Source organism: Sitodiplosis mosellana, unplaced genomic scaffold (genome assembly GCF_009176505.1).
Source record: "Sitodiplosis mosellana isolate CC-2019 unplaced genomic scaffold, AAFC_SMos_1.0 Smas_scaffold_6062, whole genome shotgun sequence".
NCBI lineage: Eukaryota > Metazoa > Arthropoda > Insecta > Diptera > Cecidomyiidae > Sitodiplosis > Sitodiplosis mosellana.
This window is the reverse complement of record NW_022601303.1, coordinates 838,336-865,419: the sequence shown is the minus strand read 5'-3', so window position 1 is coordinate 865,419 and position 27,084 is coordinate 838,336. Positions and strand designations below refer to the sequence as shown.

At 38.0% G+C, this 27,084-nt stretch overlaps 2 protein-coding genes across 42 annotated transcripts in view; one reads left to right on the top strand and one right to left on the bottom strand.

Annotated features, from left to right (window-relative positions):
- Positions 1–50: 50 nt before the first annotated feature.
- On the bottom strand, positions 51–6,360 carry LOC129573372 (uncharacterized). Its single transcript, XM_055453829.1, has 6 exons — positions 5,313–6,360; positions 3,467–5,009; positions 3,059–3,210; positions 2,526–2,695; positions 2,198–2,345; positions 51–1,974 (listed from the first exon to the last, which is right to left on the bottom strand). The coding sequence occupies exons 2-6, from the start codon at positions 4,947–4,949 to the stop codon at positions 352–354; spliced, it is 3,576 nt and encodes a 1,191-aa protein (XP_055309804.1). The 5' UTR covers positions 4,950–5,009; positions 5,313–6,360; the 3' UTR covers positions 51–351.
- LOC129573368 (serine/threonine-protein kinase SIK3) overlaps positions 6,131–27,084 on the top strand; it is a 30,749-nt gene continuing 9,795 nt past the window's right edge. For 2 of the 41 annotated variants that reach the window (XM_055453821.1, XM_055453793.1), the window contains exons 1-3: positions 8,733–9,414; positions 9,522–9,904; positions 14,932–15,355. In XM_055453821.1, the coding sequence (XP_055309796.1) occupies positions 15,251–15,355 (105 nt within the window). In that variant the 5' untranslated portion in view covers positions 8,733–9,414; positions 9,522–9,904; positions 14,932–15,250. The other 39 variants (XM_055453815.1, XM_055453804.1, XM_055453822.1 and 36 more) reach the window with 35 other exon arrangements.

Sequence of the window (27,084 nt, the reverse complement as noted above, 5' to 3'; positions counted from 1 at the left end):
GTTGTCAACAACAATGCTAATAAAAAGTCTATCAATAAAGAAACGTTTCGTTCAGTTCATGTAAAAAGTATTGCATTTTTCTTTCTGTTTATTCCAATGTGAAAAAAATACGTTCTCTTGGTATTTTTTTTTTAAATAATGTTCAACTACTAAATATTAATTTGATATGTTACAAATCTAACTTTAAAATTTAGATGGATTTTTTGATTGCTTTGTGATGAGATAATGAGAGCGAGTCGAAAACAACCAAAAAAATGCATATTCCATTTTGATCAATGTTTTAAAATGAACGAAATTTAACAGTGAACGTATTAACAGTGGATGATTGTTGATTCTAATCGCAAATGATCGTTATGACATTGATAATCGGATGCGTTGAAGCACACTTTCTGGTAAGTCGAGTGGTTTTTCGCTCATTTCATTCGTATCCGGGTCGACAACATAGACTTCATAGATCGTACGATTTGCATCGCTTGGATCTTGACTCTCAACTACAACTAATGAATCCATGAAATTTCTATCTTGATTGCCATTATCGTAGTCATTGTCATTCGATTGACTATCCTCATTAGTGATGATTTGTTCTTCTTTCGGGTTTTGTTCATCGGATTTATTGTCCAGCGATGATGTTTGATCCATGGAAGACGGTTCGATTTGTTCTGTGGGAGGTGGCGGTGATGACGGCGTCGGTGGCGTTGGCATCGATGGTTCCGTTTGATTTTCTACTCTAGAATCACTTTGAATTTCTGATGGCACATCTTTTGATTTGGTTTCCATCGCTTTGGCTGCACCGCGCCTCGATCGTTTGGCATATGTCAACACTGGTACAACTTTTCGCTTACGTTTTCGTTCAGTGTCGGTCGGTTGGACGGTGGCTGCCGGTTCTATAATCTCTTCTTTTACGGCCAATGCCTCGGTTTTGACGTAGCTTGCTTCGCCAGCCGTTACTTTGGATTCAACAGCTTCGATTTCGGTCTCTGTCTCGGCAGCTGTTGCATGATATGCCTTTGATTCGGGCAGATCAATAGTGGCAACCGGTTCAGATAAGTGGATGACTGCACTGGATTCAGACACATCAATGGCGCCACTTGATTCTAAATTAATGGCTGAACTCGATAAATCAACGGCTTCAATTTCGGCAGCAACATCCAAGTTCGAGCACGTCATAATGACCATTTCATTGGGTGATGAAGTGTACACATAATTCTCATCTTCATATCCCTGACTTATCACCGGTATTGTATCCACTTCTTCCACCGTTTCTGTTGCATCGGTCATCACTTTGACTGTTGTTTCATCATCGTCTGACGTTCGGTCATCATCACATTGCTTTTCGTTGGCAACTGTTATTATCTCGTATTGAATGCCATCGATTTTCACCAAATTCTCCGGCTCAGATTCCGTAATCGTTGTTACAATGGGCGCGGATTCATCAACAGTCGTCTCGACATTTGATTCAGATGACACTGTTGTACCAATCGTGTCGTCCTCTTCAATCGAAACGTTCTCAAATATGATGTCCATATTCATAATATCACCCGATCCTTTGAATGTTAAATTTGGATTCTTCGCAATGTACTGGCCAATTGTTGATTCATTTGCGTCTGTCGGCGCAGGCGTAGTGTCGGCTTCGTGATTGCTATTTCCACCGTGAATGATCAACGACGTTGTGGACAGATCCATGGCATGCTGTGATTGCTCGTCGGCTTCGTATATGCCATTTGTTTCAATTGCAACCGGACTTGGAGCCGTATCGATATGATTTATGTGGCTGGGTGAGGTGTCTGCAGTGGGAACGGGATTCGAACTGTGCGATGACTGACGCGATTTTTGCGTTGACATAATTTCTATGAAATTTGGCAGCTTATGCGTGGCATATGTGTGTTGCGGCAGACTATCTACATGATTATTATTGTGATTCAATGACAGTGGACTGAGCATTGCATCGGCCGGCGCATCCAAAATATCAGCAGTCTGTTTAGGGGAGATATTGGCATTGGATTAGCAGAAGTTGCATTGAAACTATATTCAACAGAATTGCCAAATCTTCATAAAGATCTTTTTCCAACCCATTCCTTCTGAACTTTTTACGATTCCGTACATTTTGTAATAAAAAAACACAAATTGTACGAAAATTTAAACATTCACTTGTAAATGGGCTAAGGGCCTTCCGTTTGATTACAATTGATTGACTTACAACATTTCGCTTTCGATTAGATCGCCTCGCCTTTGGCGGCAGCGCCACAAATTCATTCTCGTACACAATGTCGCCATCGGTTAAATTCCGCATTGACCTACTCACTTGCCGATTTGGATTGCGTTTTCTCGATGCATTTATTTGCTCCCTGTCGAAGAAAAAATCGGGATTTCCATCAACATTTTGTTGATCATTTCAGATTTTGTTCGTTTCCTCAGGTTTGTTTGAGTAGATTTTTAACTCAGTTTGTTTGAGTAAAAAAAAAACAAATCTTCAATTCCGAATGGATTAATAAAAAAAAAACGCACAAGACAACCAATCCACTCACCTTCGTTCATTGGCCATTTTCTTCCTCACTTCAGCCCATTCCTGTTTCTTTTGCTCGATTTCTTCGTCCTCTTTGTCAAACTGAAGCTTCAATTCATCAACATTAAATTCTTTGGGATGCAACAGTGCTTTGTTTATTAAGGCCATATTGTGCTTTTCTTCTTTCTTGAACTGAAAATATGGAATGGGGCATAGTTTTTATTTTGATGGGTTGAAGTATAAAAAGGAAGTCTGTACCATACAGTATATTTTTTGTAGCATTGAAAATCTTTTTTTCTTCATTGAAGTATCAAAATTTTTCTGTTTTGAAGTATGAAAAATTTGAAGAATGAAAAAACGGAAACTTCCAATGTGAAGAATAAGAAGTCGAAACGAATGAAATAACAGCTAAATAAAAGGTCATTTTCTCAAGTCATTGAAATGGCATAGGTGAAAAAGTAAGTAGTTTTCGGAAGTTTGTTCAAAAAATCAGAAAAAAATTGTCATGGCTGAGCAACACTTTCGAAATAGAATTGTCAAAATAGTCAAACTCACCTTTAATTTCAAGTCTCGCCTTGACCGATTCGGGAATAGTTGTAGCATAACTGAGAAATCCGTGCCGATTGTTTGAAGTGATCGATAAAATTTGAGCGTTTCCAAAGGAAGCCAATCTCGAGTACGTTTTTGCCTTTTATAAAAGCCGCTTGCTAAAGGGAAAACAAACAAAAATCGATAAATAAAGTGAATCGCAACCAAAATTGGGTTTAAAGGTTGCCTGCTTCGAACTGGCAGTTTGGAAGCTAAATCAGTTTACTGAATAAAACAGTATCAGAAAGAATTGGTAGATGGAGCAAATAAAAAGAAAACATTTGAAAACAAGAAAACATTCAGAAATCAACGAAATCATGAGCCAAAGTGATTATCGAGTGTAAAAAAAAAACAACCAACTCCCCCAAAACTTACTTCCACTAAATTCATCGTCATAAATAACATCTGAATTGGCAAGCATTTCGCGTGCCTCTTTATCGCCGGTCGTTTCGATCACCAAACTTTTTTCGTCCAAAATAATTTCGCCGTTGGCATCGAGTTTAAGTTGTGGTACGGGTCCGGTGACAGCGTCTGTCGTTTCCGATTTGACCGTTTTAACTGGTCCAGATGCTTCCGATTTCACCGATCCACTGCTACGGCTTTGACTGGTTTTCGCTGACGATACGGAGGCTGTATCACTGTTTTTATCACCTTTACCGGCTGGTTTGCTCATCGGATTCGTCAGCGGATTATAATAAATGAGATCGTACATAGTGAGTCGACTTTTATCGGGCGGTTTGCCATTAAGACGTTGATTAAATTCTCGCTTTGCATTTGCCACCCGTTGATATTCTTCGGAGCGATGTGAACGTTTACTCTTCGAAAATGGAATATCCGATATGCTTGAACTGTATGATTCGGTGCGAACGCGTGACGGCACTTTATTCAAACCGAAATAGTTGCGTTGATGTTGCGGTGTAGACGATGGATTGTAGCTGCTGTGATTTGAACTGGTACTATAGTGACGTTGCCTTCGATGTTGTTCGTCTTCTGATTCGGATGCACCGCCGATGCCACTACCTTGAATGCTGTTCCTTCGGCTGGCAAAACATGGTGTCGGTCGAATACGTTGCCGAATCTTGTTGTTTGGCATGGCTGCGGACGGTGATTTTGTGTAATCTTCACCGTAAATATCATGAAATGGACTCATACTCGGTTCGATACGCCTCGTATAGATTGGTGACATGAATGGCGGTGACTTGAAGCATTCATCGTTTTCGGTTGGTGCCGGTGAAAAAACGTCATCGTCTGCATTCGTTGCCGGCTTCGAATGATGCGGCGATTGAATCACCGATTTTGTATCTTTTGACGGAATATCACGAACAAATGAATACGATGGTGATTTCATGTACTTTGGCGAATAGCCCGGCCGATTTTCATTGGTGGCAATGAGACTTTTACGACGATTCACAATGTTCACGGGCGGTGTTGAGATCCGACGAAACGGTGTCGGCACCACACTCGCATTCGATGGCTTTGGCACGGCTTTTGATGGGGATGCCACCACATCGGGTGGCTTATTCTCCACCGAATCGACAGCATCCTGTATCACACTATGTTTTGGTGAATTTACGGCTGAGATTGAAATTGATTTTATATCTGGCTTCGACTCGGACTGATTGCTTGTTTGTATTACAGCTACCGTTGGGTCTGGTGGTACAGCTGGTACTTCTGCTGATGATCTTAGTGATGTTGACTGCGTCTCGTCAATATCATCTCTCCTCCTACTATACACTTCAATCGTTTGTTCTGCATTCGTTTCCGATTTCACAATGTCATTGGGTTCATTGGCCGATGTTTGCGGTCGGCGAGGCTTCAAAATTGCAGCTGCTTTAACTCGCGGTCGCCTTGATGACATTTTATTTTATCTCTTGTGTGTGTTTTGTTTCGTTTCTACTTCTTCTTCATACAAATAAACCTAAAATTCGAGAGAGAAACCTTTTGATTAATTTAACCCAAGAGAAATTTTCAAACACCGTAAACAACCGATCAATCACAAGTTTTACATTACAAAAAAAAAATGATGCAAACAATCAAATAAATTACTAAATGCACAAAACAAAACAACGTCTAACCGACATTTGAGGTTATGTTTAAATCAAAACTTTGCACGATAAAAACAACACAGAATCCGAGTTACACATTAAAAACCAATTAAACTGTAAACGAAATGATTAATCTAATGGATTTTCTGTGTTGGTAATTCATTTCAATATCTTACTCTTTGTTCCGGTCATTTGCTCACGTTTAATCGGTTTAAATTGAATGTCTGCATTGGCTCGCCTCGATATTTTACCAATTCCACGCCAAACGCTTAATATTCGTCGATTTAACGATAACGAATCGATGATCGTGTGTTTCGTCGTTGATTGCATCAAAACAGAAATGTTTGTTTGGTTGGATGGCGTCGAAATTGAAATTAAGTTTACACGGAGCGAGAAAAAAAAAATAACAATAACAGTGGATGTGTCTTGTTTTTGTGGGCAAAATAATTTGTTGCCTTCTCTGGAGTAGAATAACAAGCAAATGTCAGTAATTGAAATATGTGTGTGCTGAGAAATGTCAAATGGATTTGTCAAAAACACAGCGTGTTTCTACTGCGTCGTTGACTTTTTCGTTCGTTCGTCGGTTTCACACAGTGTGACCATACGAAGGAAGGAAGTACCATCATACTATCATTCGCATGTGTGCGAAACAAAGACAGATAGCAACAGCCAAATATGAAACCCTATTGATAGAATTGCTGTGAACCGATCGACCGCGCTCTTATTTGAATCTCGGTGTCGGTTTTTTCTATTGCGGCGAAATCGATTGGAATAGATTTTTCTATATTAATTCAATGGTATTTTTCCATTTCAAATTATTTTCAGGCAAATTTGAAGGTGTTTTCAAGAGAAATTTGAGTATCTTCTTTCTTTCAATAGTTAGGATAGAGTATATTCTTCTTTTTTTTACCTTCTTCCATCTGCAAATCAGATGATTTTGAGAAATAAGCCATTTCTTTCAGAGAGCTCAACGAGAAAACTCTCGATATATTCCAATTCGAGTAATTTCAAAGTGAGATCAATACCGCTTTTTTTGTGTCGCATTCGAATCTGGTTTCTATGTGCTTAGTTAAAAAATCGTTGAAACAATAACAAAAAAAAGCGACGAAAGAACTAATCCACACATTTTGTGATGATTACGAAATGCACACAATGCAAACGGCACAGAGAAGAAAAAAAAACGTATGGTCGAGCTAGAGACGGTCAAATACAAGAATTGTTTGCATGTATCAAAGAGAGTGTGAACGTGTGTGTGTGTGTGTGTGTGTAGCGAAAGAAATGGCAAAATCTCTATCGACAACGAATGAACAGCACCGAACCAACGACAATCATGATGATGACAATGTCGCGTGAAATGTAAACATTTTTTTTATTGTTACTGTTGCGCGCTGTTGATTGCCCGATTGGCGACAATGTAAATAATGTACAAAACGTGCAGTCACATTTTCATGTGATTGTTCTTTTTTTTTCTTCGTTGCGGCTGCTGTTATTGTTGTTGTTAAGCGTATTCACTTTCGATGTGAGCTGCTGTTGCTGCTGCTGTGTGTCGGGGTGGCGATTCATTTTAGTGGCATTTTTACTACCCGATCAATTCCATTGAAAATCTCAGCCAGATATAAAAAGGCCACAGAAATAAAAAAAAGGCTAGAAATTTAAAAGGCCATAGTTGATATAGCGAGCGAGAAACGTTGCCTTTTTTCAAGAAAAACTAAGAACCTAAAAACTCGAAACGAAAAAAAGAAATGATCAGAAAAAAAACGGGATCATTGTTGTTTTTGGAGACAATTCAGTCCAGTTTGCGGAATGTTCGAACAGAAGAGAGAAAGAGAAAGAGAAAAAAAAACTAACATGACACAAGAACGTAAGTGTGCAAGTTTATTGTATGTAATACAAACGAACGGAATTGTCTTTCAATTTTTTCTTCTTTCGAATGACGTCAATGAAAATGTAATACGCACGGGGAGCAAGTCTATTTCATGCTGACACTCACTCTCACATAACGCATACAGTCACACGGGTCAGACCAGTTCTATACATTGACGAACATCGAACATTCAATAACCATTAATGGCCGATGTGCGCGCGTGCTATCGATGTATTGGTGTGGTATCAGCAGCTTTTGACAGCGCGACCGTTGTTTGTCAAAATATTGTCTTGTCATTTCGAAATGAAAACAGCCGAATTTCGAATTGGTTTGAATCTTGTTGTTTTTTTTTTCATGCGTTCTAGTATGAATACAAAGCAAATATTCCGAATTTTATTTCATAAATATTTTCTATCATCACAATCGACGAGGCAATCTCGTTTAATTTGAAATACCATGACCAAATCCAAAAGAATTTATCATTTATCACTGTAGAATAATATCGAGTCGTCGATATTTGTGTGCTCTGATATTGAATTGATGAATGGGCCATGCACGAGCGAGGGACGAACGAGAAAAACCCATGAAAACTTCAATTGAAATCAATTAAGACTGATGAAAGGGACATTTTTCGTCAGTTCAACCAATCCGTTACATTCAATTCAAATTGGCGTCAATAAGTCGAGTTTTTGGAACGAAAATTTCGTCGCAATTCATCTAAATTTCATATTCCTCACCCAAATGGTGTTTGGGATGAAAGTCCATTTGTGACTGAGAATTGTGGTCAAGTTTGAATCGAAGACTTGATAATTACCGGGCAACCGACCACTTGCCGTTTCAATGTTGACAACGATTCACCGTTTCTCTTTCTCGTTCATTGTTGTCGTGTGACATCGTCTTTGAATAAAATGGCAAAAGCAAAAAAAAAAAAAATGGTGCGACAATTTATTTTCTGTACTTTGGCCGAAATTCTTCTTGATCCAGTAATTCAGCTTATCCCGAAAAACTAGTATTGGTATAGTTGGGTCTATATATCGGCGATATTCTATTTAATCTAAATATGATAAAAATACATATGTGACTGTTGAATGTGTGTTTGACTGCCACTTTCAATACAATGACAGCCAGTGAACGAACGAGCAAAGCAGCGGGCAAAGCAACGAGCAAGTGAGTGAGTGAACGCGACAAAATGCCCATACATACACATACACACACCGACAGAGACACAGATCCAATAAAACACACACAGTCTGTTGCTCTGCACTGACGACGATGAAAAGTACACAACGAACGCCTGCGACGATGACGACGACGACGATGATGATTTTTTTTCTTCTTCTTCTCAGTAGTTCATTCGTTGGTTAGCTTACCTACGTCTTTGTATATACATAATTTGTTGTAATGTGTATGGTTGCTTCGACAACGTCTATCTACATTAGTATTCATTTTTTTTTCTTTTTACATCGCACGTCGTCGCCGTAGTCGTATCGTACGTACGTACATTGTGTTGTTGGTTCGGTTTGTTGGTTGGTGTTGATTTTTTTTTCGCTCTCTCTTTCTCTCTCTCTCTCTCGCTCTGTTCCTTTCTTTCCACACACACATTTTGTGTGTTGAATGAATACGTTTATATTTTGTTTCGTACGTTCGTATGCTGTGCTGGCTGCTGTGAGTGTCGTTCTGAAATTCATATTCGCATTCATGATGTGTGCGTTATTACAGAGTATGTAGTCGTCGTTTCACCGCCATCTGCATTTATACTCGCGCAAGTCTTATTAGAAATAATAATTGCTATACGAGCGACTGACACCAAAAATAAAAAGAGAGAAAAAAAAAACGACGAAAAATAGTCGCAAAAAATTGCAAGATTTTTTTTTTTTAGCTGTGTTCACCACATGCATTCGATGCATTTTATTTGGTTTTGATTTTACGTTCGGTTGGATTTTTTTTTTCTCAGTCGATTCGGTTCTGCGAGGGTGAAACAAACACCGAGAGAGTGATATCGAAAATGGAAAAATAAAAATTGATATAACAAAAAGAAAAATAGAAAACGGGACACGGTGTGTGAGTGTGGTAATAAAAAAAAAAAATCGTTCGTGTTTCTCTCGGTGGAACACACATTAAAAAAGCAACAATAAATAAAAGAAAAGAAGAAGAAAAAAAAACGTCAACGAGAGAAGAAAAAGAAAAGGCTGCGGGAAAACATGGAAACATAGACAAATCGCGCTTCGTGTAAATAATCAAGTGAAATGACGTGAATTGACAAGTAAAACTTTTTTCTCTCTCGCTCATTCTGTCACACTCGTCGGTCCCGCTGAAACGATGAACACACAGCAGAAGCAGCGAACAACAATAAAAAGTACACACAACACAACAATAACACAGTGAAGAAATGAAATTAATTTCTCATACGCAAAGTAATTGTGAAAAGATCGTTGTTTTTTTTTTTTTTTTTTTGTAAATACATATACACATGATTGGATGAAAGAAAAACCTTTCGCCAGTACCTTACATATTATTTCAGCGTTCTGTTGTTTCTTCTTTGATGAATGTCGAAACGCGAGAAGCGAAAAGTTGATAAAGTGAACTCGAATGGCCATGCATTGTGTGTGAACGAATTTCATTGTGAACTAGAGTGCAAAAACAAGAAGAACAAAACAAGTAAAGAAGAACATTTTTCTACACATACACACAGAGTGTTTATTCATCGTCGACCAAATCATCGAGGAAACATTTTGGCAATTTTGTGTCGTGTGTGTGTGTGTGTGTGTGTGGTGGTTGTTCGTGTATTATGTTTTGAGTGAAAATTTACAGAAAGCGTTCATCCTTTTTCCACCTCCGGAAAATTGCACAAAAATGAAGAAGAAAAAATGAACGTTTATATATTCGAATGCGACGATGGAAATGGTATGGTGATGAATACCGTTTTCTGAAAACCAAACAACAACTAGCAAACAAAACAACAGTTAAACTATTGTTTAGGCATGTTCATATATACAAAATTATAAACAAACTCACAACCGAAAAGCCACAGTTCATCTGACAACAAAAAATCTGAACGAAACACATAGCAAGTGAATCGACTCGTTTTATTGACAGTAGTGAAGTGCATACAGAGAGCAATGGATATATTCCGTCTCGTAAATTCGATTCGAATTATCGCATAAATTATGCACGGTCTCGTTCACTTCGACAAATGCCAATTCAAAATAGAAGAAAACTAGACAAAACACACACACACACACACGGTGTGGACAGAAACATTTTAGTTGGTTGGTTTTTTGAAAAAAAAAATTCTTGAGCTGGTGTCAAAAGATAGGGTAGCAAAATGAACGAAGTACGATATAAAAGCAACAACAACAACAAAACGTACACCACAATTAACAATCATCATCATCATTGCCGTCGTTGTCATTGGTCGTTTTCTGTTGATTTTGCGCTCACTTCGAATACCAATATCATTAAGCAGCAATGTTGGCTTTTTTGCTGTTGTTGCTGTTCGCTTTTCGTCTCTTTCATTCGCTGTGTGTGTCTCTCCCTTTCGTTTGAAAGGCTCTTAAGCTACCATCCTATAATTTTACTGTGCAAATGTTGTCTTAGTTCTTTTTTCTATGTTTCGCACATTTTTTTCTCTACTTTGATTCTATTTCATTGCATCTCTTTTAGTCTCTCCCCCATTCCATCTCAATCAAGAGACTTACTCTTCCTTATTCTTTTGTTCTCTGCGTAATGTTCTCTCTCTCTCTTTTTCTTTTTTTCTTTCTCTTTCCCTCTCTCTATCTTCATCTCTCCCTTGTCTTTCTCTCTAGCTTTTATTCTCGTTCTCGTTCTCATTCTCATTCTGACTCGATGATGTGTGTAAGACCCGAAAATGAGAGAAAAAAATTGTCACTGACATGTGAAACACCGCCAAATAATCGATGCGAATCGAACTGAATTCACACATTCTTTCAATATTTCGACAAAATTTGGCACAGATATCATTGACAACAATGCATCGACGCGTTTTCAGTGTTTCAACACTTGAAAACACACAAACTGATAAGGTTGTGTCAATAATGCCAACACATTGCAATTATAAGGCCGTAAAACATATGTAACAAACAACAATCGGAATTATGTTTTCTCATCCATGGACTATTGCAGCGACAGCAATTCGATTTTTCGAATTTGGTTGCGAAGATCTTGTTATCACATGCACAATCAGTTTTTTCTTCGTCTCTCTCTCTCTCGCTCTCTCTCTCTCTCTCTCTCTGCCGCTGTCGTGTAGACATTGGCAAGTGACAAATATTGACAGCTCACACACAAGCGCTTAACATTAATCAAGATAGTGCACGTTGATTGATCATGCAAAAGAGCATGAAATCCATGTATATTGAGGTTTTTAATTTCTGGGATATTCCACCATATATATATACAGAAAACCCCGATGACTTATACCCAAAGCACACATCAACCGACCGGGTATTGATTACACTTTATGATAAACGTTGGACGGTTTGTTTTTATTGAAAAAAAATTTTTACGACAGTGAAGAAGAAGAAGAAGGCAACCACTTAAACGGACAAGGAAAAAAAAACACATTTAATATTTGTGATTGTGAAGACTAGGCCCAGAAAGCCCAGAAGAAGAAAAAACACACTCGGCTTTTTTCTTTCGACATTTTCCTTCTGATATCGTGTGTAATAAGAACCGAAAATCCTCCACACAGATTAAATAACAATTTTTTGTTCGGCTGGCATTTGATATTGAAGTGTCTCTGGTATGTGTGTTTATCAAAAATATCTTGCAAACAACGAATCACCACTTTGGCCCATGGATGGCCATCGCAAATTTGTTCTTTATGAATTTCGGCGTTAAGGTGTTTTTTTTCTTCTTCTTCTCTTGTTCTGTTGTTGTTAGTCGCTGTAAGTCGATTTCCAAAAAGCGCTCAGTATCGTGGTAGTGTGAAACAAATTTGGTGTGTGTGTACGCTTTTTCTGTATCGCGCGCGTGCCCAATGCACGTGTATGTGTGCCAGAGAGTGTAGAGAACTACCAGTTGTTGGCTCTAGTAATTGAAAGCATTCACGTATCACTCACTCACTCACTCACTCTCTCTCTCGCTCATACATATTGGTTTCAAGCTCTCCAAAGCTATATTGAAATTATTGTATATAGCACAACAAGTTTTTTTTTCTTCTACTCTATGGACTCGGTGTTACGGTTGCTGCTTCTGCTGCTGCTGCTGCCTTTTCCACCGAGTCACACACACCGCATTTACTTGATCCGGTCCGTTCATTCTCTCTGTTGTTGTATTCATATTCATTTCACCACTTTTGCTATTTCGTACTGATGAATGAATATCGACTTGATAAAAAGAAACAACAACAACAAACCATACACACAACCGTGTTCGATACGTGCGTGTTGTGTTCGCGGTATGTGTGTTCGTGCTTTTTTCCTTCGCTTTTGTACCCTACAGAAAGTAAAAACAGCAATATCATCATTTCCGCGATCACACACCCTCAGTGGCTCAGTGAGAGACGCGGTCTTTCTTTTTTTTTTTGTTCGCTTCTTTCGTGTGTATCATTTCATTTCGTTTCGAACGTGCAAACATTGTGTGTGTTTTTTTTTGTTTCGTTTCGTTTCGGAATATATTTATATGATCGAACAGTTGGTTTTTCGCGGTTCACGCGTCATTTCATTTTATCTCACATCATATATTTTTCTCTTTGTTGCGCGCTGTGTGTTGTACGAGAGTACGCGCCCGCTCTTTCGCACATCAAACAGGTCGCTGCCACTGCTGTGCCGCCGTGCACGGTGCGTGAATTGACACAAACACACATTTTCCGACTCAATCGAAACCGAAATAAACTCAGGCTCAAAAATATTATCAATTGGGCAATTTATGGCAATAAATCGAAATTCGGTCGTGGGCAACTTTTAGTTGTGATTATGACATACACACAGAGATAAAAACCAAGAAGAACCCAGAAAAATAGCGAAAAAGAGAGAAAAATAGAGAAGAGCCCAGAAAAACTAGAGAAATTTGATGGTGATGCTCGTACAAGTGAAACAGTGTTCGTTTAGTGGCATTTTCACAGATGATCGATTGATTCGCGATAAAAAAAAATCATTCAAAAAAAAAACTTCAAAGCATAGCGAAGCCAATCGACAAGTTCAAAATCAATGAAAATCGGACGGGTGTTGGGAAATACAACACAATTTGACCGAAAATGATCGAAAGAAGCCGAACCAAAGAAAAAGAATACTAGGCGAAATTTTAATATTTCGAAAATATTAGAAAAAAGCGTAAAGAAACTGAGTAAAATATACAAAAAACTACGAAACATTTGAAAAACCGCCACGAAACATCTCTTCGTAATAATTACCGTGCAATAGCCAGAATCCAAGCGAAAAATATTGCGAAAATCGTGAAACTGTGGAAAATATCGAAAAATATTGAACAATCCCAAAAACAAATTGCGCCAAGTACTAAAGAAAAAGTCGCGATCGGTCGACAAAAGCAGAAATCCAAAGAAAAAAAAACATGTTGACCGATCGAGAGACAATCGAAAGCAGCACGCAAGTGGCTTATGCAAACGGTGAGACAAATTGACGAAACGTACGATATCAGAATTAGCGACCGAAAGAAAAAAAAAAAAGCAGCGGCGCACAGCGATATGAACGAATTGGCAGAAGTAAAATTTGACGAAAAAGAAAAAAAAATGCTAACAGCAGAAACACGATTGTATGACTCGATCGGCGTTGTTGATTTTCAAGTGATTGGTGTCGATACGATGAGTCAAATTGAAAAATTATAACGTTTTTTGTTCGTCGTCGTCGTCGTCTTGGTTGTTGTTATGTTCAATGTTCATTATTTGTTGTTCGTTTTATATCGGCGGCCACAAAAATATGAGAATCAATTCATAGTGTGTTTTCTTCTTCTTCTTCTTTCTTGGTTGTACGTATCAAATCGAAGCCAATAATGAATCTCAAATAAGTGCAATGCCAAAGTACATGCAATAAAAACGAGAGCGCGACCATAGTGAATTAGCCAAACGCAACATACACACGAAGAAATGAATAGCAATAACAGCGAAAGGGAAGGAGTGAGAAAGCGGACGAATGCAAAGAAGAAAGAAAAAACAACAACAACATATGAAATTTGTGCAACTAATCGTCCATCACGTGTGTGTTGTCGCTTGTGCGGCAATTTGATTACAATGAAAGTTATTCGAATCGGGCGAGAAAAAAAAACAACACACAGCACATCGAATCAAATGCAATGGAAAGTCTTACAAACTGATTGGTGTATATTGAATTATGACTTGGCCATATTTTCTGTTCACAATCGTTGTTGGTTTTTTTTTTCTCTCTTCTGTTTCTTGCCTGTTCGGTTACTACGGTGTATATATCGTGACTGCTTATCATTAAAATATAGAAGAAAAAAAATCATGGAAACGGGAGAAATAAACGCGCACAAGAGCCAGGGATAGAGAGTGAGCGAGGGAGACAGCGAGCAATTGAATTGATGATTTGTGCAAATAAACAATACGTTTCGAAAAATCAGAGCATTTCATGCACATTAGTTGCAATCTAGTTACCGCTTCTTTAGTGATGATACATACACTCACACTCAATTGCGCTTCAGCTCATTCACTTACTCACTCATTCAATCAAAACCAACACCACCACTCTCTCGACCCATTCGGTTGATGGCTGGTCAAAACGCTTGTGCTGTGTGTTTCGTTCAGCAAAATTCTGAATACACATTTTTTTTTCCTACTGCTCTTCTCTCGATTCCGTTGTTTCGACGGTAGTCGTCGTTGTTGTCGCCGTCATTGTGTATTGATACTCTTTTTTTTAAGCAAACAAATTTTCAGCCGACCACAATCAACGTTGAATTAACGTCGTTTTTTTCTCTCTCTCTCTTTTGGTTTTTTTTTTCAGTGCAAAATATACAGTGCAATTTCAGTGGAACCATGAATTACAGAATATGCATCGAAATCGATCGATCGCTCGTAATCGGAGGTGTATTTTCGATGTGCAAACAGTGATAAAATCGAACGTGTAGATGAAAAAAAGAACACGATCAATGAATTTACAAATATTTGAAACATAATTTCGAGAAAAAAAAAACATTTTAACAAGAAAAAAAGTGAGAAAACAAAATAGTGAATCAAAAATAAAGCGATTTGAGATATAAATCGATCGTGCGTTCCAGCTGATTTCGTTGAAAGTGTCCAGACACCATCCACATTCAATCAACATGGATAAGCTTGTACGTGTCGGTTATTATGAGTTGGAAAAGACCATTGGCAAAGGGAATTTTGCCGTTGTTAAGCTCGCCTCCAACATTGTCACCAAATCAAAGGTAAGACACCCATCATCAATTCAACAAATCATAATTGAAACGTTTTTTTTTCGCTGGTTTTGTTATTCAACGTTTTCGATTCAATTTTTCAACGTCTCAAAAAAACAATACTTTTGTTCAACTAGACACACATGACCTTTAAGTGAGAATACTGCGAGAATAATAACTTTGTGTTATCCAAACATTTTCAATCTCCTTCGCTATGATTCTCATTTTTACAAAATAAAACACGACGATTCCACACCAAGCGGGACAAAATTTGCAAGTGACCTCTCCGATTTCGCTCAAACTTGGTGTATAAACTTCTTATGGGCAAAAACCAAAAAATTAGGGTTAAGAATGGCTGGTTTAAATTTTTTTAAGCTTATTTTTAATTTAAAAAAAGCTCGAATGGTTGAATGTTAAAATATACTAAAATTGACTGTGAGTATTTGAATGGAGTTTTTAATTGGCAACATCAATCTGAGTATCATTTGAAGTCTTGATGCAATTTTGAATAGTCCATTCTTGGGCTAATTTTCCACGAGAAATTCGAAAATGCAATCATTTTTGGCCAAAAATAAGGTCCACTGTCTTGATTTGGGCAGTTGTGGTGTGATTCTGCGATTTTTTCACCTTTTTCTTCAATATTAGCCTCTCCAATGCCAAATTTGAGCCATATAAGTGACACGTGTTATATGCCACAAGGAACTAGATATCAAGTGCTACATTTAAGGAACACATTGCACCAGTGCTACTGCCTAAGAAGCAGTTAAAAATGGTCGCATACTTGCAGAAACACGATTTTTCAATCTTCCGACCCCGATTTGAGGCAGAAAAAAGGGTTTGATCAAGTTAAAATGTTCTACGCGTAAGTAGGATTTACGAGCTTTCCGAATATTATAGTGATTTGTGGCCAAAAGCGGGTTTCTGTCCTGTTTTTGCCCTAAAATAGTGATTTTTTGTGATTTTTCGACTTTTTGAGCCTACTCTGCCCTCCCAAAGGGGTGAACGACACCAACAATTGGTATTATTTGATTTGTTGGAGTCTGCTGGGCATTTCATCAGAACACACTACCATCGTCAGACCACCTATTTGGTGAGTAAAAAAAATGTATAGCCAAAAACCATATGAAAATGGTGAGATCAAAATTACATAAAAAATTTTTTTTTTCATTTTTTGAAAGTGCCAGTTGAGATTCGGATTCACCATGTTTTAGATTTTGAGGCTGCCTACCCAAAGAATCGAGAAAATAGCACCACATCTAATTGACTTTTTTCACATTTTATACTTTGAACCCACTTTTCAGGGCCTGAATGGGCCCGGATGGGGTGGTCGTAGTGGACTTTTTTAGCCCCATCAATTATCTATCCAACCATGCATTATAGTTTTAAAAGTTTGTACCACACTTTTCTAGTGTGAAAATGTCAAAAAAGTGCCATTTTCCATTTTTTTCAATATTTGGGTCACCCCAACTTTTCATCAGGCGGGGAAGGTCACCCTAATTTTTTGGCTTTGCGAGTTTCTGCCCATAAGAAGTTTATACACCAAGTTTGAGCGAAATCGGAGAGGTCACTTGCAAATTTTGTCCCGCTTTGTGTGGAATCGTCGAACAGTAAGAACATATTTTTATAACATAAGAATTGTACGACAGATTCGAAAACGAAAGAAAAAATCACACCCGAAGCCACAACAAATAAGAAAAACACATTTATGCTCATATTTTTTAAGTAGAAGGAATCATTCTTAATCAAAATGCTCTTCGGATGATCAATTCAAATGATGTGGAAACGTTGGCGAACAGAAATCATTGTTGATTTAACCAATTCGGTGAAGTTGTTCGCGCGCGTTCTCTGTCCAGTACTCATTCCAATTGAATAAATGTTTCGCTTTTAATGGTCGTTTCTGCTGCCGCCGCTGTTTCATGTCGTCTTTGCCATCACCTAAATATCTGTCGTAGATACCGATCTGATCTGTGTGGCCAGATCATTTCATAATATCTCCATTACACGAAAGCAATTTTTCAATGAGAATCGAAATGCTCTGGCGGTGCGATGCTTTCATCAATCTATGTGCCAAAAATACCCAACATATGCTAAATGTAGTTATTTTTAGATCAAATTTAAAAAAAAATTGTATCCATTTATGAAATAACCGTTGTCTTTCTGTCTCTACCTTGAATCATGCATCAAAAACAAAACCGCTGCTGAAGAAATCGGAGGTCACTAATCTCCAAAAAAATCACATCCATTTTGCACATTCGCGAATGCAATGAAGAACGACAGAATTAGACAAAAGAGAAAAAAAAACCCTGAATTCAGAAAGAGAAGAAAATCCCGATAAAGTTGAATACTAAATGTGAAAACAATGATGAAATAACAAAGTATTCGGCACAACTCAATAAAATGTTGTCAAAGTGGGCAAAAACCATTTCACGCGATAAGAGGCTTGCTGTCGACAATGACACAAGTAACAACAACAACAGAGTATGTGTATTATTTTTGGAAGTGAGGCCAAAATGCAGAATATATCAGTTGAAACTTCGATTAGACGATCAATTGTTGCTTCTTCTTCGAAGACATTCAAAACGGCTTACGATAAGAATACGGCGCTGCGTCCGATTCATATGGAAATATGTGTAAATAGAGTTTTCATATCTCACAATAACATTGTGCAAACGATCACATTCTATACGAACTGCATTGCAACGACTCGGAATATTTCAACTAAACGTCTTACAATATCAATCGCTCTCCCTCTCAGTTGTGGTTGTTGTTTATTTGATGGCTCACAATTTTTGTGTGTTGCAACTTTTATTGACATGACTAATTTTCATATGTTTGAAAACAGAAACAACGCATTGACGAACCGAGTTCAACTGACTGATCGATTTGAGTTGTAGTTTTATCGGCGGAAATGTCGAAAATCATCAAAAAAATGTCGAAAATTAGTTAAAGTGTATCAGAGAAATCAGTAAAAACGTAGAATATTCACTTGAAATGAACTGAAATAAGAAAAAAATCAAGAGAATTCCATAAAAAATTACGGAAAATCATCAAAAGTTGAACCAAATTTCATGTTTTTTGGTAAAATCTGCCTAAAGTTGAATACAATTCCAAGAGAATAGAAAACAGGTTCCGAAAAGAAAGGAAATTGTGATCAATTTAAAGTAAATTAGTAGAAAATTGCCAAAAATGTCGTTGAAACTCGATGAAACTTGACGAAAAATTGATAGAATTTCAAAACAACTGGAGGAATTCCGCAAATGAGGAAGGAATTTCACAAAATTAGCGTGGAATTTGAAAGAAGTTTGAAGAATGTCGAAACAATTTGAGGTGAATTCAAACAAAATTGAAAGACAATTCCAAAAAACCTATAGAAAAAATACGCAATATCTCTTGAAATTCGTCGCAAATGCCTTCAATAAAGGCAAAACGCATAAAAAACAAATGACTCTTCTGCATAAAAATGAAGGAAATATTCAAAAGCGATTCGAAAAAAAAACAGCCAACATTTCCTTAACGTAAAACGGCGGAAATTTCCAAAATAAAATTTCCCCTTGCCGTCCAAACAAAATCAATTCATCCACAAATTCTTCCTTTGAAGTAAGAAAAAATACTGAAAAATGCAAAAAATAATCGTTGGAAAATTCGGCGGAAAACAAATGCGAATCGACTCGCCCGTCAGTCAGTTAGCGTAAAAATCGCGAGATGTAAATATCGTTTTGCGAGCAAATTATAATTCTTTGTTGTTTTTTTTCTGCGCATCTTGCAATGCGACACGCCATTGAAAGCGCCAACCGAGTGATCGCACGACGAATGTTTTTGTTTAACAAAAATCACATGAGTTCATAAATCGAATTAAATGACAATAAGGCCTGAGTCCGCACAAAAGTCGGGTACGTGCACAACAACGATCGCATTATAACAAGAACAAGAGCTGCTTGACGGTGGCGTTTGTGTGTGTGCGTGTGTGTTGGTGTATGTTGCTTATTTTTCCTCGTTCCTCGTCTGTTTCGTCAGTTTCTGTTTGACAATCATCATGAAAATTGGTCGATAATATCTTGTGTGATGTATTGTGATTAATGCTTGTTGTTTGTTCCATTGATTTTATGAGCGCAGCAGAATATTGAGGATGTCAGTATTTTCAGTGTGTTCTTGCCTCTCACTCGCAGTCTTGTTGCTCTCCTCACTCCTTGGTTATCGCGTTGGCTCTATTATTTTGTTATACACACAAACACGTCCCATACTCAAAAGCATGTTGCCTAATAAAAAGCGCGAGCATTGTACAAGTAGTCTACGCGCGGCCGCCCATAAACATATCATACATAAGAAGAAAAAAAGGGAAAAAAACATTTTCGAAAGATTCGAATGGTTTGTTCGTTTCATGTTTCACATTCAACTTGATTCGTTGGTATCGCGCGCGCATTCCGTGTTTTTTTTTTCTTGCTTCTTCTTCTTCTTTTCCTTCGTCGTCTTCTTTTAATTCACTCTCTCGCCAAACAAATGAAAATAAACAGATTTTAATGACAGGCAAATTCATCACGACGAATCTGAAAAAGAAGAGAGAAAAAAGAGTATATAATAATTGCCCCGCGGTGAAGTAACGGCCTTCATGGCATCGTCGGGGCAGCTGTAGCCAGAATGCTGACCGCAGCACTGCCTGCTGCTGCCTGGTCGGCTGTGAGGGAACACTGCACATTTTTATGAGAAAGATACAATCGGTTCGCTAATCATTTTTAATCGGTTCAATTGGAGCGAAATGATTAAATCAGTAATCACGTACACGATCATTCTCTTTGTGCAGACCCATGCTCTCGCAATCGCACTCGCTCACATGCTCTCCACCAATTTTTCAGCCTTCATTACGGTTATTGTTGCCATTGTTTGGCAATGCGTAAATGCTGACATCATGAAAGAGTTGCGGTTTTAATTGAATTTGACGTCATACGTACACATATTTCAGCCCGTTATGAGAGAGACCACTAGCTTTGGAACAATTGCTGAGTTTTCTCTTTCTCCGTATCTCTATCTGCGCATTCAAACTGAATGAAATTTTATCGTAAACAATTTATTGCCCAATGAATGAAACCAATTCATTTTATAAACATCGATACGTGGAAGATATTTTTACATGGTTTGAGCACGAGCAAAAATAACGATAAATCGATTTATTTTGCAAATGTGATGATTTTTTTACTCGTTCGCCGATCAGTTTGTCAAGATCCGCATAAATTTTCATCGCAACTTGAGTCGAATATTTTTTTTTGTCGGGGGCAAATTTGCTATTCAGTCAATCGACAAAGCAATCGCATATATTTGACTAAATGATCAGTTGAAATGATGCGCAGAGGTACATACACATACTGAGCCAAACCATCAATTGAGATGCAAACATTCATTTTACCCATTTTCCAAGTCGAATCATTTGCAGTTTATAAATTCTTGTTGGTTTCGATATAAACAGTAGTTAGCTTCCTGTTGAGACGGAACGAGGCAAATTGAAAATTCCAATTTGGAATGGAAAACCGGGAGAAAATGAGAGAGGAAGCGCAAGAAAAAAAGAAAACGAGACAGACCAAGAGAGAGAGACAAAGAGAGAGAGAGAGAGAGAGAGAGAGAGAGAGAGAAGGACTCAAAAAGAGAAAGACAGAGAGACATAGGGATAGAGAACAAGCAAAAAAAAGCGAAAAATAGAAGAGAAAAGAGTAAGAGAGAGCGATGAAAAGAGAGAAACAAGAGTGAAATTGAAATTCGCTTGGACAATGCGTGCTAAGTTTGACACCGTGTGTTCAAAGTACAATCACCGAATATCGATCAATTCATTGGAACAATGCTGCTGAATTGAAACAGCGCGCGCGCGCTCGCGTTTTGCATTTCCTTTGACCGACAAAAGTCGTAGTATGACAGTCATACTCACCGTTCGACATCATTTCCAGTGTAATTGAACGCCAATTTGTACGCTGATCTTCAGCATGAACTGTTTGAACATACTTTCCTTTCATTGTATGATCCATACTCATCAAACCATTTCCACTACTCTACAGCAACTACCCATTCGATGTTCCTTGAGCTAAATGGCCTGTTTGAAACAGTCCGTTTCGAAGCGCGACTCGAGTGATGATCAATACTCACTATACATATTCATATTTTTGGTCGCTGCGTGCTATCGTTTGTGAATTTGTGGCCAAAGAATTCCAATTGGTAATGCCGAATTAAATATAAAAGCGATTGCACATCTACTAAAGCTATTTTGACTCAATGTCTCCCACTCGGTATCTCTTACTTGTTGTCTCAATCCAAGTCAGATCATCCTGGGAGACGACTCTTTCCTTCACATTTTCTTCCTTTTTTTGCTTTCGATCTTATTCAGTCGAACCGAAAAACCGAACTGAAAACAATAATTAGCGCCAAGTTAAACCAGGAAAATAGAAATCAGCTAGCAATTTGTAGTATAACAATCGTAAAATGCTTAAAATTTCTTGCGATACGGTTTGACCTTTTCGACGGAAGATTTTTTGTATCGTTGCCGTTTTGCAAGCACACAAGGCATACAGTGTATGCCATACACACAATATGAGAGACAGGAACATTAAACAAAACAGAACAAAACAAAAGAAAAGAGAAAAAACCGTGCGCCATGCAATGAATATATTGTGGCACGGGATCCAGAATGAAAATAATGACGAAAAGAATCAAAAGCAAAACATGCGACCGACTGTCTAACAGTCATGGGAGAGTGAGACAGCGAAAGCGGAAAAGTGGGATAGAAAAGAGTTGAGGTAAAAGGGAGAAAGAAATGCGTCCGTAACTGGATTTGAGTGGTGTGTGAGCGGGGTTCATGCCACAGGCGTTACCATTTAACCCGGGTTGCTCGACCTGTCGGTTGTCGCGCGAGCGTGTGCGCTCTATACCAGCTCATTGTTCTTGTGTATAACTGGAATATTAATCAAAACAAGCACGTTTTTGTAATTAAGGGCGGCAAAACGGTATACATAAATTCCCCGATATCGAAAAGTTGAGCTTTTAATTTACATTGATTTTTCACTTTTCGTCTTTCTGCCGCTGGTTGAAAGAGTGAGAAAAAAAACGCTTTTTTTCGACCACGTAGAGCATAGACACAGTGCAAGTGCCTAAATGCAACTTGAATCGAGTGGTGTGTACATGTCTAATCAATCATATTGCATTACAAATTAATGTGTGATTGGTCAATCGGAAGCGTGTGTACACATAGGATACACTCTATCCGATAGATTGATAGAAAGAAAGTATGGGCAAATACCCGACTCTAAATCGATCACAAGTCAAATTGTAGCAATATATACAAACAAATCTGTGTTTTTCGGTCAGTTCAGTCGAAAAAAATATGAATAACAAATGAATATTCAAGAATAATTACCGCATTTCGAATTGATTATGATGGCCTAGACAGAGTTGCCAAAATCGACGTCAGCGGCAATAGCCTAAAAAAACATAAAATTACCAAATGGATGCCCAGTAATTATAATGGGCTGTGCGACAAAGTGAGACAAACAGAGGAAGAGAGAGAGAGAGAGAGAGAGAGAGAGAGAGAGAGAGAGAGATAGATAGATAGAAGAGAAAAAAACTGTATTGGTAACCTCATTTCAATCAGCGAAGTATTTTTCCGTTGACAATATATTGTGTGCTGTCGCGGCGTCATCGTCGTCGTCGCCGATTCAGATGAGCAATGGGTGTTGTGTGCGCTTGTTTCATGTTGATATTATTCAAGGAATAACAAATGTTGTTGGCATTTAATACAAATGTTTAAGCATGTACCTACGATACCTACAAACAGGATGTATCACACACAATACACAATAATAACAATGAACAACTCTCTCACAAATATTGACTTTTTGTCATTTGAGTTCATCCGTTGCGATAAAATGAAATTCTTAGACAAAAATCGAAAAAACGGTCGTTTGTTGTTGAACGAGTTTGTGTTATGTTTCTTCCTCTCTCTCTATCTCCTCTTCTAATTTTTTTTCATGGGCTATGAGTGTCAATGAGTTTTTGGCATATCAATTCATTTCGATCGCTTATCCGCATTCAGCACATTGATTACGACGCGATACGATACGAGAGTGTCATGACTCTTTGCAACTCTGTAAAGAGATATTTGGCCAGAGACAGTGGTGACCTTTTGTGGTCAATCGTGTGTTTTTTTCATTTGCTGTTGTGTGTAGCGTACGACATTCATTCGATTTGTTGAAATGATCACATGTGTAGTATGGTCAAATGGCTTACATTTGAGCAGACAACATACTTGAGTAAATGCAATAACATAGAAATGGCTGTGAAATTCAATGAAAATGCATATCGCAATATCATCTGTATGAAGAGGTGCTGGACTAGCGCTTGGATAGGAAGCTTGTTACAATTGAGCTTGCGCCCGCATACGATGATTACTCAAGTGATAATGGGCTGTCCATGGCGTATGAGGCTTGTGGCAATTGAGCTTGACCTGCGTTAGCAAATGACGTTTGCTCAACAATGCGTTTAGAGAGCCAGAACCGAAACAACAGAGAATTTCGTCTTCTTTTCAATGTGCAACATTTTACAAAAGAAAATCAAGCGCTGAACAGGCAGCATATATGTTGCTGCCTCTGGAAGAATCACGTGATTTGCATTGAAAATGACTAAAATTGGACAGAGACATTTTAACGTCATGTCATTGCACTGTCGAGCTTCAAAGTCCTAGATTGATTTGCGGGTCGACGAATAACTTCTAATGACAATTTTTTTTTTTAAATGACAGTAATTAATATTTTCAATTATTTAATTCAATAATCTCGTTCATTGACGAATACTATAATAGAACATCGGTAAACTAGTTGCTGAGTTTTAAACTCAGAGTCTGAGTTCAAATGGATTCACAAAAAGATGAATATCTGGTGGTTCAAGAGATTCGACCATTAATTAAACAAAGTTCGGAAGTGGCAAATTGTTGCTAGAAAGAGAGTTGAATGTCTTGTCACAATCACAGTTTGTCGTGAGTGTGTCAACGCTCAAACTGCAAATTACAAAGTCTGTCATTTCATTTGTGTTGGTTTCATCATCTCTTCTTCTTTCTATATGAACGTTATTGAAAAACCATTTCACTCACTCTCTCTCTCTCTCTCTCTCTCTCTCTCTCTCTCTCTCTCTCTCTCTCTCTCTCTCTCTCTTCCTCTCTTAATTCGCTTAAAACACAAAAAGCCATTATTATGTGCAAATAAAAACCAGATGTTCATACTGTCACCAGAGTGCTGATAATTTCTGAGAATTAACTCATTCGACAAATTAATGTTTTTTTTTATTTGTCGCTGGATTTGTTTTTTTTCCTGCTGTTGTTTCTGCTTTATTCATTCAGTTGGTCATTTTATGACCGAATCATTCTCAAAAGGGTGGAGAAACCCCAATCAAATAAAATTAAGGGGCAAGAAAATGGGAAAATCCAGCATAAATTGTCATTCATGTTAGTTAATTGGGCTATTGCCCTGAAAAAAATGCCGCTACTAAATTCGTTATAAATTATTTCAACCAGCCCTATTGAATTTGGATTTTGGTTATTGAAAGAACCTTATTGCCGAACTGTTTGTCGCAAAAATGCACAGCCACGCCGATTTTCCTCGGTTAAAAATTGCACAATAACAACGATCATTGCCGCTGTTTTAATTCTCAACGCGCGTGCTCTCAATTTCTCACGCATCGAACGAGAGAGCGGTAACGGTTTGCGGCAACGGCGTTGACACTGCTAGCGATTCGTGTTTGTGTACGTTTGTTGTTTTTTTAATTCTCAGAATTCTAGTCAGCATTCGGTTTTGCCTGAAATTTTTCCATTATACCTTATCTACGTTGTACTTATTAGCAAATAGAAACCGAAACGCCTGGACTAGAACAATCAGCGATAAAAGCGACTAAATGACAACTGCGCGCGCTTCTTCGCTTTAATAAACTAGACAAAACAATGAAGTCAATGGAACGCATACACACACAAATACACGCGAACACACACACGGTGAGGCGATGACGACGAAAGCTACAATCACACTGACTACAAAAACAACAACAGCAATCGCAGCAGCAGCGACAGCAATGAGAGTTACAAAAGCAAAGTGAATTGAGCATTTTGTGTCATTGTTGTTGTTTCATATGATCCACTTGCAATTCAAAGCAAGATTGCAATCTTATAATCTTATCAAACTGGCAAATCGTTACATTAAAAAAAACCGCCAGCAAAATGTTAATCTATTACACCGTGTTTAGGCTGTCTTTATCTCTCTGTCTTTGGCACACACACACACACTGGCTGACACACCGAGTGTGGTCTCATGTCTCTTTTCTACCAACTGCCAGTGTTATCTGTCGCGCAACGACTCGTGCTCTATCTATATCGCTCGTCTCTGTCATACACACACATACACACAACCAACATGTGATATTCACATTAGCTTTTTACACATTTATATAATGGCGCAAAATATAATAACCCATCATGATAATGATAATAAATACCTGAACGAAATGGTCGTCGTCGTTGTCGGTGGTGGATCTGTGAGAAGCAAAGTACAGTGTGGCGGCAAATTATGGAGACCCGAGCACCGACAGCTCCATTGTGATTCGCGCACACGTGCCGCAAATGAATTAAAACACAGAAACAAACGTAACAAAATATGTGAGCGGGGGCGGGAGAGAAACGAGGCAAATAACAATAATAACACATTTGATGAGACGAGAAACAACAACCAGTACAATGCACGGGCAAACAAATGGTTATGTTCACTTATTTTATTTTTTTTCTATCGCTCACGTTATGACGTTTTGGAAGAAGAAGAAGAGGAGAGAAAAAAAAAAACGTTTTTATGTGTACGCTCGTGTTGATTGTCATTTCGTTTGATTTAAATCATTGCATGTTTCGAGAGATCGATTGTGTGTATGTGCGGCGGCCGCCCTGTCTGTGTCACTCGTGCTGCGCCACTCACACGGGCCACGGAATTGCACGGCGGCAATTTTCGATGAAACTCGTTAAAATTCATCAGTTTGTCAAGTGGCCAATGACAAACGTTCAATTGCACACCACAGAGAGGGCAAGAAAGGGAGAGAGAGAGATGCAACGCTTTGCGATGCCTGTGATTACACATTGACGAATATCATATGGAAATTTCCCGGTTGCACCGCACTGTGGTCGTTGTTTTTGCACAGGATGAATGCAATAAATGCACTGATACATCTTGAATTCAATTGAAAGTGTGACGTGTGCAGTATTCCTTAAATTGCAATCAATTAATAAATGAACGAATAAACGGATCAGTTGGTAAATTGAAGAAGAAGTAAAGCAAATCAGTCGCAATTTAATATCCGTTTTTTTTAAATTCTCTCTTCACTCTCCACCTCTCTTCTCCTATTGAAGTAATTATTTCAACGTAATTCGATGGAAAAACAATTATTTTCTCCGTTTCAATGACCAATGCGGGGCTGTTGTTTACATGATACGCTCACATTCATTTCGAGCCTTTTTTATGGTTCATTTGGTCATCTGACAAGATTTGAATGTATCCATTTGGTATTTTCCGGGCTGGAAACGACATTTAAGTAGTAATTTTGAAAAATATTAGATGAATTTTTCAAATTTCTCTGCTACTGAAATTCGAATTGTTAATTCAACATCAGGCAGTTAATCACCATATCGTCTAATTTTATCGTCGTCTTTTCGTCTCCCTATCATTGATTAATGGATATGCTATGAT